The sequence below is a fragment of the Leptopilina boulardi genome, unplaced genomic scaffold, assembly GCF_019393585.1.
Source record: "Leptopilina boulardi isolate dan_hultmark-lab unplaced genomic scaffold, ZJU_Lbou_2.1 LbouV2_384, whole genome shotgun sequence".
Classification (NCBI taxonomy): Eukaryota; Metazoa; Arthropoda; class Insecta; order Hymenoptera; family Figitidae; genus Leptopilina; species Leptopilina boulardi.
Genome location: NW_026137956.1, coordinates 2,358,660 through 2,377,083, shown reverse-complemented (window position 1 = coordinate 2,377,083; position 18,424 = coordinate 2,358,660). Strand labels below are relative to the sequence as shown.

At 25.7% G+C, this 18,424-nt stretch overlaps 1 protein-coding gene across 3 annotated transcripts in view; it reads left to right on the top strand.

Moving 5' to 3' along the window:
* The window catches only part of LOC127288385 (angiopoietin-4), a 232,495-nt gene that overhangs the window by 177,807 nt on the left and 36,264 nt on the right, over positions 1-18,424 (top strand). For all 3 annotated transcript variants that reach the window (XM_051315796.1, XM_051315795.1, XM_051315798.1), the window contains 2 exons: positions 2,817-3,079; positions 6,453-6,732. In XM_051315796.1, coding sequence (XP_051171753.1) covers positions 2,817-3,079; positions 6,453-6,732 — 543 coding nt within the window. The remainder of the gene's footprint in view (positions 1-2,816; positions 3,080-6,452; positions 6,733-18,424) is intronic.

Sequence of the window (18,424 nt, the reverse complement as noted above, 5' to 3'; positions counted from 1 at the left end):
ACTGGTGCTGAGTATAATAGCCCCTGGGTGAGTAAAATAGCCCCGATTAACGGTATATTATTAAAATTCAGAATTAATAAATTCTTTTTTAACTTAATTTTTTTTAACAACCTTTTGAAAAGTTTCTATAAGTTAAGTGACAAAAAAATTAGTTTTTTTTTTGTTAAAGTTACAGAAACTTAAAGCCGTGAATATATTACCCCTGTAGTTAGGGTTATTATACCCATCAAAGTTTGTTTATTTAAAATAGCCTTAAAAAATTTTTTAATTGTTTTATCTATATGAAATCTTTTCTGTAGTTAATTTAGAATGCAGTAAAAAAGGAAAATAATAAAAAAAATTGTTTATAGAAATTGTTCAACAAATTTTTAAATTAACATTAAAATTTTATTAAATCTATATTTATTAAAGAGGTGAAACTTTTTTTTTTAAATTAACATTTTTTTTTACTTAAGTGAACAACTAAATATAACGTCTGATAAGCTTTCTAAGTCATTTAAAAAAAGAAAAACTTATAAAATTAACTTGAAAAACATATAAATTTATTAATGAAAGTTACATTTTTAAGGTTATGTTGCACCACTTGTAAATTTATAATTTTTAAATGGCAGAATTTCCAACATACCGTAACTTCTTTTTTCCAAATTTTTATATTCACCATTTGTTATTTATGATAGAATTTCTTAAAACGCCGAATTTTCATTTGACCGAAATTACAAAAATCACCGAACAAAAAGAATTTTGATGCGATTTTTAAATTTCGACTAGTTAAAAAATATTATGAAATTATTGTGATTGGTCGAATTTCAAAAATCACGCCAAAATCTTTTTGTGTAGGTTATGTTTATTCGGTCATTAGTAATTTCGGTCAAATAAAAATTCGTCGATTTAAAAATTTCTCTTATAAATGAAAAATAGTGGAAATAAAAATTCTGACAAATGAAAATTCGCAGTGTATTGGAAATTCTTGTATTTAAAAATTCAATTCCCTTAAAATTCTATTGAATGAGAATTTTACTAAATTAAACTTCGATTAAATATAAGGTAAATGTGGGTATTACCGCGATTTTGATGAATACCAGAGTTTGAAAAAAAAAATATAAACATATTTTACAAGATATTCGTGTAATTTTTTTTTTTTAAATTGATCATTGAGTATACTTTGTGTTAATAAAAAATTAATAATGTCATATAAGGTATACTTTATTAAATAAAAGACATTTTAAAAATAAATGCAAGTGGATACATTACCGCGATGCCAAAACCTTTATGACCCAAATGTCGTGTGCCAAATGCCGCGATGGTTTTTGTATAAATATCTTTTTTTGATCTAGAATTTACTGCTTTCTTTGGCCTTCTTTTGGTATTTCACATATTTTTGTTACTTATATTTAAATTATATTAAAAACTTAAAACTTTTTATATTTTTGTTATGATGACAGTGAGTAATCAGGTTATGTTTCGACAATTTATAGGTTAGGTGTACATGCGCATGTTTGCATGAGAAAGAAGTCGCGGAATTTGAGGCGCCTTTTAAAAACTTGTGCATATTACCGTATTACAAATATAAAAAGGAAAAAAAAGTCGGATCTTTATTAGCTAAGGTGTTTTAATAAAAAAAAAAAAGTTACTTTATCGATTAAAAAAAGAATAACAAAATTTGGAGCATAAATATCAGTATAAAAGACGTTTTTTGGACAACCTTTTTGTCACAATGCGATGAGAATTTTACCAAATTTGCTGCTTTAACGAGATTTAACAATTTGTAAAAACTTAATGATACATTAAATAACTAATATATTATTTTTATTTGATACTTATAATATTAAATTAACAATATAAATTTTTTCACTGAATGAATCGGAACGTAATTGTGAAATTTTATAGAAAAAAGCGAAATCACGGTAATTCATTCAATCACGGTAATACCCACATTTACCCTATTTATTAGTTGAAAATTTTTTTAGTTAATTTGACATAACCTAAAAGTGAATGTAACTGATAATTATTTATTTACAATTAATATTAATTTAAAAAGAGAACATAATTGACTCAAAAGTAATTATAATAACACTTTATTATCTAATCAATAAAATTTTATTACAATATACAAATTTAAAATTAATTACAATCACTGTCTTCTATTTAATTATTATTATATTAAAGCTAAAACTATGATATACGTAAAAAAAAATATTAATAGCTTTTGAAAAGCAATTTACCCGCTTATTGAAGTTCATATAATTTTATATATATATATATTTATATGTAGGTTGTAAACAATGTGTAAATGAAAAGTTATGATAAGAATCTAATTAATAGAAAAAGAAATATTAAATCCTCGATATCTATATAGGTGTATAATGATATCACTTTTACAAGCATGATGAGGTAAGAATGGGTCATTATCCTACTCGACATCTCGAGACTGGAAGTGCCTATAAGTTTGTAATAACCGATACTTTTTTCCTTTTCTGTTTTTTTTATTATTTTCTTCTTTTTCTCGTTTCCTCGTAATCGAGCAGTAAATGCAGATTTATTTCAGGGCCAAGTGACGGTTCGAGAATGTCTAACTCTAGATTGCTCAATCGACACCTTTTGTGTTGCATGTTAATCACTTTTAATGATTTACGTTTACCTTTTATCGACGATTAAACTCCTTCAGCAGCAGCATTTCACTTATTCTATAACAATTTTTTTTTCAATTTATACTAAAAGTATTGTGCACGCTTTTAAAAAATTATATAATGTTTTTACATTTTTTAATTGTATTAAATTGTTCTTTTTGAAAATATTAATTTTTATTTTTTTTGAAGGTCGGAACAAAGAGTTCAGTGGACCACCTGGTACCAAAATCAGATGAGCTTTTGACACAAACACAACGTCAGGAGAGAGCAATCAGTGAAATTCACGCTGATCTGAGATCAAAAACAAATAAGATTATCCAAAATCTCGAGGGCGTTGAGAGTAGACTTAAGAAACAGGAGGATGACGTTGCTACTTTAGCACAACGACCGATTCCTGCTGAATTATTACTTGATCCCACAATTGATCGACTTGTTGAATACGATCCAAGCAGGTTAGTGTAATATATCTATTTTTTATTTAAAAAAAAAAAATTTTCTTTCACTTTTATTTATTGGAATTCACACATAATATCTAGGGGTTGATTCCACGTGAAATTTACACCCAAAGAAAGGTTTTATTTAAAATAAATATAATATATTTGAATTAAATAAACGTATATTTGTCTCAGAGGCTAATAACTTTTTTATTTGTTGTAAATAGATTTTATTTGCAACAAATAAATATTTATTTGAAATAAATAAAAATTTATTTGGCTCTGAGACAAATATATGGGTGATTCTCCGTAAAGTGGGTAATTTCATGTCTTTGAATTATATCTTCTAAACATCTTAACATTTAATTATCAACATTGAACGAAAATATTGTTTAAACATCCTTTAACTATTATACCTTATAAAATACTATATTTTTGTACATAAATTTTGTGTAAAACAATATTTAATAGGTGGAAAACAGCAATTCAGTATGTCCTAACCTCTGAGTACCAAACTTTAAAATGCTATAACTCATAAAAACCGTACTATCTTTAATTATTTAATTAATATTCTTAAAGTTTAACTCAAAAGGTTTAATTTTTATAAATATACAATTTTTCATTACATCAATTTAATTACTGATAATTATTGGAATAAAAGTGTCTTTGAAAATCTTCATTCTAGCACGACAAAGGATAAACGTGTATAAATATATTACAAGACTTGCACTTTTTGCCTCAAAATTATATTGAAATCGAAAATAAAACATGTCACTTCTCAAATCCTGAAGAGAAATTAGAAAATGAATTTTCTCTTATTTTCAAATTAAATCACTAAAAAAGCACTGCGTATTTTTAATAATTCCTTTGTCATGCCATGTCAGACCTTCCGTATTTCAATATATATATTAATAAAAAACCGATGAAAACTTAAAGCTTAATACGATAAAACTTTATGCCAAGCCATTTTTTATTTGCTATTGTTTAAAAAGTGTACAAATGGATTTTGTAAAAAATTTCCTTTGTCGTGCGAAGACATTTTCATGCAGTAGGTGTGAAGCAAGCAAAAAATGTACCCGTGCCTAAAAATTTACTTAAAACAAGTAATAAACTTTAAATTTTTCCACGGTTTATACATTTAATTAATTACAATTTAAAATACAATAAATATAAACCAGTTAACTTATAATTTAAAATGTATAGTAAAAGATATAAATTTCAGTGCCCCTCGTTGATACACCCTTGAATTGTGATTGAGGTTAGTTTTCTCGTTTATTTTTTACATGTCATTTCTGCTCTTTATTTTATTCCATTTTATAGAATAAGTTGTTACTGGTCTTAGAACTAATTTGATAATTAAAACTTTTTATAATATATTAGAAATATATTATACAGAATATAATGAAAAATACATTCAGAGAATGAATAAAATAGTTTAAAATTTCGAATTTTCAAAGTTATTTACATTTTCCTCAAGTTTTTGATTTTTTTTATTGTTTAAGTTTTTCAAATTTATTTATAAAAAATGTACAAACTGTGGTTAATTGTAAACAATCTTATTATTCCTAATCTGAGCCATTTTAAAAAAAAATTTCCATTTTTTTTCCTTCATTCATGAAGAACTGCAAAATAACACTAATATAAAAAATGCGTTTTATTAAAAGTCTCCCCCAATGCCTTTAAATTAATTTTGTAGCTTAATCACTTGACATATAACTTGTTTTTATCCCAATAAATAGAAATTAATAAAAAAATCGAATTTCTAATCATTTTTTAAAAAAAATTTTTAAGTCCTCGAAAGTGACCGGTTTTTGGAGAATCACCCATATCTTTTCTCCGGGTGTACCTATGACCTTTTAAATACGAATTAATATTTTTTTTTTAATATTTACATAAGTTTGCAATAATATTAAAAAAAATTAAACAGTTAGGAAAAATAAAGTAGTGAAGAAAGATAAAAAAAAATTTGTTAGAAAAATGAAAGAAAGTTGATAAAAGTCAAAAGAAAAGTTGTTGAAGAAATATGAAATTGCTGAAGAAAGATAAAAATATTAAAAATAAAATATTACTAATATTACTAATTTAATAAGTTGGAATAGTGAAGAAAGATGAAAAAAAATTTAAATAGAAAATTTTAAAAGTTGGAAAAAAGTTTATAAAGAAAAAAAATTAAAACATTTAAAGAATGTTAAAATTAACTGGAGATAATTTTAAAAAAATTTTTTAAAAAATTAACAATATTGAAGTGGTGAAGAAAGACCTTGAAAAATCCTAGATTTTTACAAAATTCATAACTCAAGAATTTGAGCACTTAAAAAAAATACGTATATCATATTTTTCTTTAAAGAACGAAAAAAAAAATATTTTTATCCATATTTAAAAGTATCACGTGAAATCGCCCATATATACACTTGACCTACGACAACATTTCGCTATTAGGAAAACTATAAGCAATTAATGATTAGAAATTAAAAGTCCATTGCCAATAAAGTGTAAAACGAACACCAATCAAGGTAAAATGTTTATTAAATGCTAATTAAGTTTTGCTAATTATTGCCAACTAGTGATCTTGTTTTTTTTATGGCAATTGACCTATTACGCTCAGTTGGGCATTAATCAAATTAAGTAGAAATTTCTTTTTTCAATGACGATCAAAAGTGATTACTTTCACAGTCAACACCATGAAGCCACTGACTGTTTTTTTTTTCTTTTTTTCTTTTTCATAAATAGACACAATCTTTCCTTTTATTGAAGGGGGATATATAGAGAGAAACCTGAAAGCGAAAGGAACTGTTCTGCTTCCTCAAGACGAGATTCTTGAGTAGTTTTTTTTTCTCGTCTTCAAATGCGAGAAAATTGTTCAATTTTTTTTGGCCTTTCATTTTCTTTTCTTTGTTTTCTTTTTTGTCTTTCTTCAATAGTTTTACATTTTTTTTTCCTTTATTTTTAAAATTAAATTTTTTTTTAGAGTAATTTTGTAAGGTTTTTGTTTGGAAGTGATTTTTTCATATCTTCAATTTACTTTCTTCAACGTTGGAAAAAGTTAAGAAAGAAAGTAAATTCTTTTTTTAAATTAATCTTTCGATGTTTCTTTTTTTTTTGTTTTATTCAAATTTTCGTACAAAGTTTTCTCATCTTTCTTCATCAATTCAATATTCTTAATTTCTGAAAATATTTTTTTTTCGCCATTGACATGAAAAAGTGTCTTTTTTGTGCCTGTTTTGGGCAGATAAAGTAGCACTTTTTAAGGCAGTTTGGGCCAACTGCCTAAAAAAGTGCTACTTTATCTGCCCAAAACAGGCATCACTTTTTTTTAGTTATCTTCAATTTAACAATTTTTTTTGGGTGATATTTTTATTATTTTTGAATTTTTCCTTCTTTTTTTTTGCAGGTATGTTGGATTGAATGAAGAGTTCTCAACGGAAAATCCAACAACTCCGACAACAGTAACGACATCGACATCTTCAATACCAACAGCCTCATCGACTTCGTCGGTAGCTTCACCATCAAATACTCCATCGGCAACAACACCAATGACCTCAACGTCCTCAAGTTCTCAAAGATCAACAACGAGGAATCGAGGAGTCATTTTCCCAAGTGTTAAAAATAAACCCATTCCTGTCAATTCTACATTTACAACCGATATTGTTGTTAACATCAAGGACGTCAAGGTAAGTTGTCAAAAAAAAAAAATTTATATTCTCATAATAATTGAAGATAAAAAATTCATTTTGTTAAATTATAATCATTTTTTGTTTGAAAATTTAATATAGTACCGTTTAAATTTAGGGAAAAAGAGGAATTTATTAAATTTAAATTATTTAAATTTATTGAAGTTTATAATACAGAATACAGAAAATTAGTATGCTCCATACAAAATATTAACACAGAATCCCCGAACTTTTCCGAAAGATGCCGAATATAGTTCGGAGTTTTACTCGGAATACTGTGATTGATTGATTTATACGTTTTTTAAATCAGCGCGCGCATTTTTGACCAATCACGCATTTGAACCGTAGAGAGCAGACGATGTAGGAACTATTTTTGAGGTTAGGTACAGTTTCACATATCATAAGGAATTTACAAATTTTCTGAATCAACAATAATAATAATTTTCTATAACAATAATAATTTGTTTAAATTAAAGAAATATTAATGCTATGCTTTGATAATTTTTATTTACTCATAATTAGTTGGAATTTTCACTTGACGGCTAAATGAAATAGATCAAATTTTCTTTTAGCCGAATTTTTATTTTTTGAATTTAAATTAACCTAAATTTTCCTTTTCACTAGCTTTTCAAGCACCGAATTTTTATTTAACTTTACAATTTCCATGTTTTACATAATTTCTCTCTATTCAACTTTTTATTTAAAACAATTCAAAATTTAACTGTATTTTAATATTTAGCAAAATATTCTCATTCAAAAAACTTGTAAATCATAATTTTTTCAATGACAGAATTTCCAATTTACTGCAAATTTTAATTTTACGGAATTACTATTTGCGCCATTTGTTATTTATGATAGAAATTCTTAAAATTCCGAATTTTCATTTGTCCGAAATTACAAATGACCGAATAAACATAACCTACAAACAAGATTTCGGCGCGATTCAACCATCAAAAAATTATTAAGAAAATATTGTGATTGATTGAATTTCAAAAATCGCGCCGTAAACTTTTTTTTACAGGTTAAGTTTGTTTGGTCCTTTTCAATTTCGGTCAAATGAAAATTTGGCGTTTTTAGAATTTCTATCATTAATAATAACAAATGATGCAAATAAAAAATTCTGTCAAATGACAATTTGCGGTTAATTGAAAATTCTGGTATTTAAAAATTCGATTCACTTAAAATTTTCGGAAATAAAAATTTTGTTAATTTAAAATTCGATTAAATAAGAATGCTTTTAAATAAAAAAAAAAATGGCTAAAAACAAATTTTGTAAACGAAAAATTCTGTTGAATGAAAATTTTTTTTAATTGAAAGTTCCGTTGAATAAAAATTTAGCTTAATTTAAATTCAATTGAACACAAATTTGAAAAATGAAAATCAGGCTAAAGGACAATTTTAATCTATTTAAGAATTTTTGTCAAATAAAAATTCTAAGCATATAAAATTAATTTTGTGGTACATTTGTGCGTCGAGGAAAAAAATATTTTTTAATATTCAGGAACTTGATTTAGTTCCGGTTCCAGTTTATAACTTGTTATTGCACTGACGAAATCAACTCAATATATATATATATATATATATATATATATATATATATATATATATACGTATGCAATATATTAGCCAATTCCAGTTCTGACTCTCTCTCTATCTCTCTCACTATTTATAATAGTCGATTGGCTGGTTTCGGGTACTTAGATTAAAATGCATGTTTCTTGGTCTCAGAATAACAGGGCATGGGAATTTGTGATTGCAACATTTTCTATATAGAGAAATTGGTTATGTTCGATTATATTTTGTACAGTTATATATACATAGTCCTAGCCAATAACGGCATTGAGAAGACAATGTGGATTTAACGGAACGTGTCTCGTTATATTTTGATCTAAATATCAAAGTTATATTCAAATACAATATTGAAAAATTGTGAAAATATTTGTACTCTCTAAATCTAAATTAGTAAAAATGTTTACTAATTTGAATTAGTGACTCACTTTTTGCTTCTAAATTAGTAAAATTTTACTAATTATTACTAAGTTTTACTAACAATTAGTAAAATTTAATTATGTAATTCTAAAGCAAAAAGTGAGTCACTAATTTAAATTAGTAAACATTTTTACTAATTCAGATTTAGAGAGTAATGAAAAAAAGAAAAATGAGATTTTTAATACAAATATTTTCTTATTTCTTCATATATATATGGTCAATTCTACGTTCAATTTATAGTCAACTTTTTTAATTTAGCTAAATATGTGCATCTTTTTTTTTTGTTCTTTACAGAAAAAAAAGTATTCCCATTTTTTTTATATACACTGAAAAAAAAAATTTATTTAATTCAAATACTTGATTACTTGACTATTATCGAATAAATATTTATATACTTAAACCAAATAATTTTTATTTGAATTAAATAAATTGTATTGGAACCAATGATTTTTGTATTTGAAACAAATATCATTTAATTGACTCCAATAATAATTATTTGATACAAATAAATATTTATTTGATAATAATCAAGTAACTGATTATTATTTGAATCAAATAATTTTTTTTTTCAGTGTAAAGAAAAGCTTTTATCAAAATAAAGGTCGACTATAAAATTTGACATTGAAATTCCCACATATAAAAATACAAATTATTTTTCCTAATAATAATTTATTCCAATGAAAAATTGTTTTAAGCATTTCTCTTATAAAATTCCACATTATAATTCTCTGTGAAAAAATCAATTTATCTTAATTATATGTTAAGAAATAAATTAGAAGCTTAAGTATAAAATTGATGATCATTAAGAGAAATATATGTATATTCAATTTCTCTCGATAAAAGGTTATAAAGAAATTTTTTTTGAATACTTCATATATATATATATATATATATATATATATATATATATATGTAATGAAAATAATTTAATATTTATCTTTCACTTTTTAAAAATTGAAAATGAAAAAAAAACGGGACAAAAAAATGAATTTCTGTAAATAGTTTCATATTAATAAGTTTCAAAACTATTTAAGTTAAAATATTTGTATAAATATTCAACTAAACTTTCGATTAAAAAAAAAAATCGTGTCTTTCACCCAAAAAAATTCGAATTTATTTATTTATTTATTTTCACTTCAACGAGTCAAAAGCCACAATTTTTGAGTTTAGAAACTGATATTATTAAAAAAAATTTTATTTGGGACGCATAAATATGTTCTAAAAATCATTAGTTAGAATTTTCATTTTATAGAATTTCATTTGTTATAATTATTTTTGAGCCAAATTTTTATTTATTCGAATTAGTATTTTGCAGAATTTTCATCAAAACGATTTTTTATATTACAGGATTTTTATATAACCGAAAATTCACTTCATAGAATTTTTATTTGTTCGAATTTTTATTTGTCACAATTTTTATTTGCTCGAATTTTCATTTAATATAACACAGAAAAAAACTGAGTTCATTTTTGTTGCAGTTCATTCTGAATTCGGTATCATAATGAACAACAACTAACTTCAAGTTACTCAAAATGAACCGGACCCGGATCAAATGTCAGGTTATGTTAGTTTCTGTTGAAATTCAAGATTTTAAGATTATTATGTTGGCAACAACTGCAACTTATGTATGCAGCGCCACACTGGCACAATGTTCAAATTGAAATAGTAGAAATATTTTTTACTTTAATTTAACAATAAATTTGAATAATTATAGTTAATGTATAATATAAATATAATAATTGTAAAATATACAAGAATTACAATTAAAAAAATGGTATGGGATAAATTTATTAAAATAAGTTTAAATAAAAATTTATATATATATATATATATATATATATTACATTAATTATATTAATATTTATTTAATATTAATAATATTAATCTTATATGAGAGATAATAATATTTTACAATTATATAGGGTCAATCCATTATATTTCGACTGAAGTCGTCGCTGACTAATTTTTAAAAATTATAATACTTTGCAGGAATGATTTTGAAGTTATCAAGATCACGAAATGAAAAGAATTTTATTAAAATTTTAATTATTTATTGCAAAATATGAATTTAAAGTTTATGAGGTGCTGAAAACTGTCAATTTTTTAGCCATTAGAAAATATGCAAAAAAAACAGAATTTACCATAAAAATAAAAAAAAACTTGTTGTAATTTACTAAGAATGAATAAATTTCTCATTATCAATTGATATAATTATTTAAATATGTGAAATAATATATAAAATATGATTTTTCAAGTTCGCCTGTCAAATAACCTAAATTTGCAAATTTCATCTATTAAATGTGAGAAAGAGAAGTCATTAAATTGAAAAAAACCTTACCAAATATAAAGTACCTGTGACTAACTTTTAGTTTTTCTTAGCACTTTTTTCCTTTTTTCTTCATAAATGTGAAATAAAAAGCAATAAAAATTGGCACTTTGCTTATTTTCACTATTTTCAAATGTAAATAACTTTCTTGGAGAAAACTGAAAAATTACAAAACTTGGGCAATATCTAATTGATCACTAACTACACACACTGGAAAAAAATTCGCTTTGGTCCCGAAGATACTTTTTGAGATAATTATGTTTAAATTTTTCACAATTTTTATCAGGTTAATGCATGTGATTTTTATAAAATTGAAGTTAGTTCAAAATGTTTAACCAATAAAACCTAACTTCGTCCTTAAAAAACTACATGTATTAACCTGATAAAAATTGTGAAAAATTTAAACACAATTATCTCAAAAAGTATCTTCGGGACCAGAGCGAATTTTTTTCCAGTGTGTGTAGTTAGTGATCAATTAGATATTGCCCAAGTTTTGTAATTTTTCAGTTTTCTCCAAGAAAGTTATTTACATTTGAAAATAGTGAAAATAAGCAAAGTGCCAATTTTTTATTGCTTTTTATTTCACATTCATGAAGAAAAAAGGAAAAAAGTGCTAAGAAAAACTGAAAGTTAGTCACAGGTACTTTATATTTGGTAAGGTTTTTTTCAATTTAATGACTTCTCTTTCTCACATTTAATAGATGAAATTTGCAAATTTAGGTTATTTGATAGGCGAACTTGAAAATCATATTTTATATATTATTTCACATATTTAAATAATTATATCAATTGATAATGAGAAATTTATTCATTCTTAGTAAATTACAAAAAAAAAAATTTATTTTTATGGTAAATTATACGTATTTTTGCATATTTTCTAATGGCTAAAAAATTGACAGTTTTCAGCACCTCATATACTTTAAATTCATATTTTGCAATAAATAATTAAAATTTTAATAAAATTCTTTTCATTTCGTGATCTTGATAACTTCAAAATCATTCCTGCAAAGTATTATAATTTTTAAAAATTAGTCAGCGACGACTTCATTCGAAATATAATGGATTGACCCTATAATTATAATATGTTATAACAATCATTACATTATTATAATGAATAACACTTTATTTTTGGTTATAGATTCAAGTTTAAATTTGGCGCTATTATCTTTGGTTTTTAGACAGTGGCGCCGTTAAATTTCATGTTTCGTGTTGCATGGTTGGTATTTATTTCTGTCAATTCAGAATTTTCTAACCTAAAAATAATTTATTTTGTTTTCCATAAATTCAATGAATCGGATTTAAGAAACAAAGTTTTTTCAAGTGTAATTTGTTTGTTCATTGAAAACAATGATTTTGATTTATGGTTTTATGATAAAGTGCTTCTTAATTGACTATAATTGTCATTTTAACTTGAACTCAAAATGAATTGGATCTAGTTCATTCTGATGCTTTTTGCCTGAAGTTCAAAATGAGTTTCTCGAGGTTCATTTTTGTTGCAGTTCAAAATGAGTCCGTCCATTGACTCAATTTGAACTCAGTTTTTTTCTGTGAAAAGGCATTTTAAAAAATTTGTATTAGGTTGAATTTCATTGCATAGAATTTTCATTTTATTCTTTTAGATGAATTTTCATTTGTTCGAATTATTATTTGATATAATTTCCATATATAACCGATTTTTCATACTACAGAATTTTTACTTAATAGAAAAATCATTGAACATAATTGATAGAATTTTTATTTGTCCGAAATTGCAAATGGCCGAACAAACAATCGACAGAAAGATATCGCTGCGCGATTTTTAAAATCAACTATTAATTAAAAATTCTGTAGTATGAAAAATCGGTTATATGGAAATGATATCAAATAATAATTCGAACAAATGAAAATTCATCTAAAAGAATAAAATAAAAATTCTATGCAATGAAATTCTACCTAATAAAAATTTTTTAAAATATCTATTATGTTAAATGAAAATTCGAGCAAATAAAAATTGTGACAAATAAAAATTCGAATAAATAAAAATTCTGTGAAGTGAATTTTCGGTTATATAAAAATTGTGCAATATAGAAAATCGTTTTGATGAAAATTCTGCAAAATACTAATTCGAACAAATAAAAATTCGGTTCAGAAATAATTATGACAAATGAAATTCCATAAAATGAAAATTTTAACTAATGATTTTTAGCACATATTCATGTGACGCGACCCTTTTATTTTAATATTTAAGAGAATAATAATAATTAGAGAAATAAGCCATTTTATTCCTTTTTGACAACTTCCACATGATATTTCCTTTTATATATATATATATATATGAAGAAACAGGATATTTATTTGTACAACAATTTATAAATGCAAGAAAACCATATAATATGGAATTAGTTTTATTTTGAGGGCAGCAATAAAAATTCTTGTGCAAAGAGTAAACTATAATAGACTCGCGCTATACGTTAAACTGAAGCTGAGCATTGAGCTGAGTAATTGGAGAGCCGCGGGAAAGTTCAACTGGAAAATTATTACTTTTGGACTTCATCTCGCGCGACCGCGGAATTATAAAGAAAAACCGCAGTTATTTTGCTTTCGTGGTCAAATTTAATAATCTTATCTCAATTTGATATTAGATATTATATCATAAACTATGCGAAGATACATATTTGGATTTTACAAAAAAATTTCATACAATGTTCTTTAGTTAACGAACAATCGATTATATATGTACAATATTATTTTTTTATTGCATAATAATACTATGTTCATCAGTTTTCTCTTTCTATTATTAAGAGTAAAAGGAGAAATTCTGTTTTTTTTATATAATATACATTTATATTTTTTATAGCCATTTTAAACAAATTGATGAAACAAGAATGTATGAAACGTAATAAAAACGCTAATTACTAGCTACTAATTATTTATTAAATTTCGGGAAGAATGTAATTGTAATATAAAGTGAAAACAAGAGAATTTTTTTTAAAAAAATAAAATCGATTTTTTACTGCATGTTTAAGAATTTTATAATGAGATTTCGTTTCAAAACGATAATATTTTGTTTTATTTTATTTCTGTTAAAAGTAATCGTGGTATATATAGGAAATATATTGTTTGGTAGAGAATAAAAGTGTCTTATAAAAATTTGATTTCACTTTGGATGAATTATTCCCGTATGTATATATATATATATATATATATATATATATATATAGTCGATCGTTCTGGAGGGCAAAAGATTTCGGCAGGAGATGAAACAAAGATCATTAAAGAAGTGAGATAATGATAAGTTATACTGAACGTTCAATATTGAGAGTCTTCTTTAAAATAAATTATGACCCCCCTCTATAATTACACATACAAATTAATATATATATATATATGTTGTACTTTCTTGCAAGTATGTATGCAAAACAAGTATGAGGGGATGATTGGGTCGGAATCTTTTATGTTTTCTCTTTGTTACGTTATACATATACATGAAGCACATCAAAAGTGTCTCAAATCTTAAATTATGATCTTAAATATAAGAACGTTCGACTAACCAATTCTTTTTTTTACCAATTTTTTTTTTAAATATGATTTGTGATTTCCAAATTTATAACTTTGATGCATCAATATAAAATCAAAATTATTGTTCAGAATATTGGTCTCTCAATTATATATATATACAAATTAACCTTTAGCCCACCGGCGTTTAGCAAAATCTAGCAAAAAAGCATAAAAGGATTTTCCGATAGTCTATACAGGTTAATACAGATCTTTTTTTTATACTTCTTTCAATTCTAATTGTAAGATAAACTTATTTTACAGCAAATAATTCGGCGAGCTTCCCAGTCAATACAATAACTTTTAATGAAACCAACTTCTTTTTCTCGGACATTTCACCTGATTCGTTACTTAAATGTTTAAATAGTATCAAAACCAATGCAACAGGACCGGATTATATTTCTATTAAAATGATTAAACTAGCTTTACCTGTTATTTTTCCGGTTCTGCTGCATATCTATAACTATTCACTTCAGACAAAGGTTTTTCCTGAAATTTGGAAAATGAGTAACATTCGGCCTATTCCTAAGATAACTAATCCAAAAAAAATTTCAGATTATAGAGAAATTTCTATAATTTGTACCCTATCCAAACCATTAGAGAAAATTGCGTGCGAACAACTCACAACGTTTTTGAAGGAAAATGATTTGCTTGAATCACTTCAATCTGGTTTTCGCGCCAAGCATAGTACTTGTACGGCATCTTTAAAGTTTACTACAGATGTTAAACTTGCAATGGATTTGAGGTACATTACTATTGTGGTATTTTTTGATTTCTCGAAAGCATTCCCATCTGTTGATCATAATTTATTATTGCGTAAATTATCTTCTTTTCAATTGTCAAAATCTGTATGTGATTGGTTCGAATCTTATATTAGTCATAGGTATCAAAGGGTTATTGATGGGAATGGTGATCAATCAGAGTGGAGTAGACTGAGTTGTGGTGTCCCTCAGGGTGCTTCACTGTCTTCACTACTTTTTAATTTGTTTATTTCAAGCCTAGGAGATAATTTGAAATTTTGCAAATATCATAAATATGCTGATGATTTTAAATTTTATCTTTCGGGTCCCTTGTCTTCGCTGCCTAATATGTTAAAAATGATACAAATAGACATTGACTATGTTGAACAATGGGCAAAAGATAATGGACTTGTACTGAACCCAAATAAGACACAAGCTATGGTTATCTCAGTATCAGGCTATCCTTCAATAGATTTGTTAAAGACTTTGCCTCCTCTCATATTAGGGGGAAAGGACATTGTATTTAAGGAGACAGTGAGGGATCTTGGTTTGGTGATAGATAGAACCTTGTCATGGGGGGTGCATGTTTCTGAGATCTCGCGTAAGACTTTTATGACACTGCAGCAGTTAAATAGAAATAAGGACTCACTCCCAATTTCTACTCGATTATTGTTAGTTAAATCATTAATCCTTCCTATTTTTGATTATTGTTGTCTTGTTTATGATGATATCAGCAATGATTTAAATCAAAAGCTTGAAAGATCTTTAAATGCCTGCATTCGTTTTATTTATGATATTCCGAAATTTGAACATATGTGACAGTCCCCGAGAGAAGGGACCTTAGCTCACCAAAACGAATTTCACAGGGCAAGCGTTTAAAGAAGAAGCAGAAACGCGGAACTCGAAGAGTGGGGCGGAACTTCTGAAAAGTCCCCCCACCACACTAACACAACGTTGTGTTTCTGTATACGTGAGCTTCGTCTACTTCGTGTATCTTCGGGTCTCACGTACGCGAAGCTCACGTACGCGAGAGTATAGTTGTGTAAGTAAAGTAGTGGGGCTGATTTCTTGAGTGCCACAATCCGCCTCGAAATGCGCTTGACATACCCATCTTCAAAATGTTATTGTGTCAAAAGCAATTATCCTAATCAGTTTTTGACTTTTGCATGTGAAAAAGCAATTCAAAATCTATCATTTACCATATAAAACTCAATATTGACCTCTGGTGAGCTAAGGTCCCTTCTCTCGGGGACTGTCACATATAACGCAATATAGAATTAAATCTGGTCTATTAAACGTTGCAACTCGGCGACAATTTTTTATGGGAAATCTACTCTTTTCAGTATTAAAAACAAAGGTTCCTACTTACTTATTCGATTTTTTTGATTTTAAAAACAATAATGAAGAATTTCATAACAGGCTCCGAGAAAGAAAGTCTATACTAAAAATACCACAACATCGGACTCGCAAAATGCAACAATCTTTTATTATTAGAGGTGCCAGATTGTGGAATAAATTGGATATTAGTTTGAGAAATGCACCCAACATATTAAGTTTTAAAAAATTATTCTTTGATTTATTATATAAAAGAAGCAACGAAGTATTTAATGTTACTTATTGGTAATTGTTTATTATTTCTTTGTTTGGGTACTCTTTGATATATTTATGTTATCTCTGCTGTTATTCATCCAAATCAATCAAAATTAAGATTAATAGTTTTGTTAATTTTGTTATAATTTAAGTCACTTGATTATTTTCTTTAAATTATGATATTCTGTTTTAGTTAATTGCTCAGTATTATATTATTTTATACTTCTTTTTCTAATACAATATTGATAATTCGATCTTTACTTATTATGTAATTGTTCCTTGGAGGGCTTATTAGCCTTAGGAACTTTAAATATTTTTAAATAAATAAATAAATAAATAATTTTTAAAAAGACTAAATAGTTTCACAGTAAACTTGGTTGTATCTTTTTCTATTGCAACGTTTTAATGCATATAAGTTATATCAAAAAGAGATCGTTTTGTGTATCATTTTTAGAAACGATACACGAAACGGTCTCATTTTTTGATGCAAAAAATTTAATCAATTTATATCAATCATGGCCGAATTGAATCGACTCAAAATTAAACGAATTTTTTTCAGATATTTTGGTAATAGTACAATTGCGGAGACCATTTCACTATTTAATTTGAAAATGAAAATAACAGAAAATCAAAGACAATGTGCAATTCGATAATTAAAAAGTAACAGCTTATAAACATAACCTAAAATGCATGAGAAAAAATTTGTCGATAAAATCAATATAGCCGAGCTTTTTAGAAGGTAGATGGCAGCACTTATCTATTTTCTTTCTTTAAATTTTTTCTGAATCGTTTTTATAAAAAGCAAAACTGACATCTACCTTCTAAAAAGCTCGGCTATATTGATTTTATCGACAAATTTTTTCTCATGCATTTTAGGTTATGTTTATAAGCTGTTACTTTTTAATTATCGAATTGCACATTGTCTTTGATTTTCTGTTATTTTCATTTTCAAATTAAATAGTGAAATGGTCTCCGCAATTGTACTATTACCAAAATATCTGAAAAAAATTCGTTTAATTTTGAGTCGATTCAATTCGGCCATGATTGATATAAATTGATTAAATTTTTTGCATCAAAAAATGAGACCGTTTCGTGTATCATTTCTAAAAATGATACACAAAACGATATCTTTTTGATATAACTTATATGCATCAAAATGTTGAAAAGATTTGATGCAATTTTTGGTCTCAATTTGATACTTTTAGGAAAACTGTGTTATAAATGGCTTCAAAGTGCAAAATAGTAAAAGATTATACAACGTTTATTATTATAATTAAGATTGTAAATAGGTTTCTCTTATTAAGTATTTCATTAACCTAATCATATCAGATAAGGTAGAAATTTAATTGACTTTAGAAAATATCTAGTGAGGAGTTTCGTACATAAAAATTTGACTGTTGGTCAATTAACCCTCTCCCTGTCCTGGGTTATCCCCACTCTAACGCTATAGAATGTATTTCCCATAGTCCCCACCAGGCGACCGAATTGTCGCTTTTTGTCGATAACGGTCAAC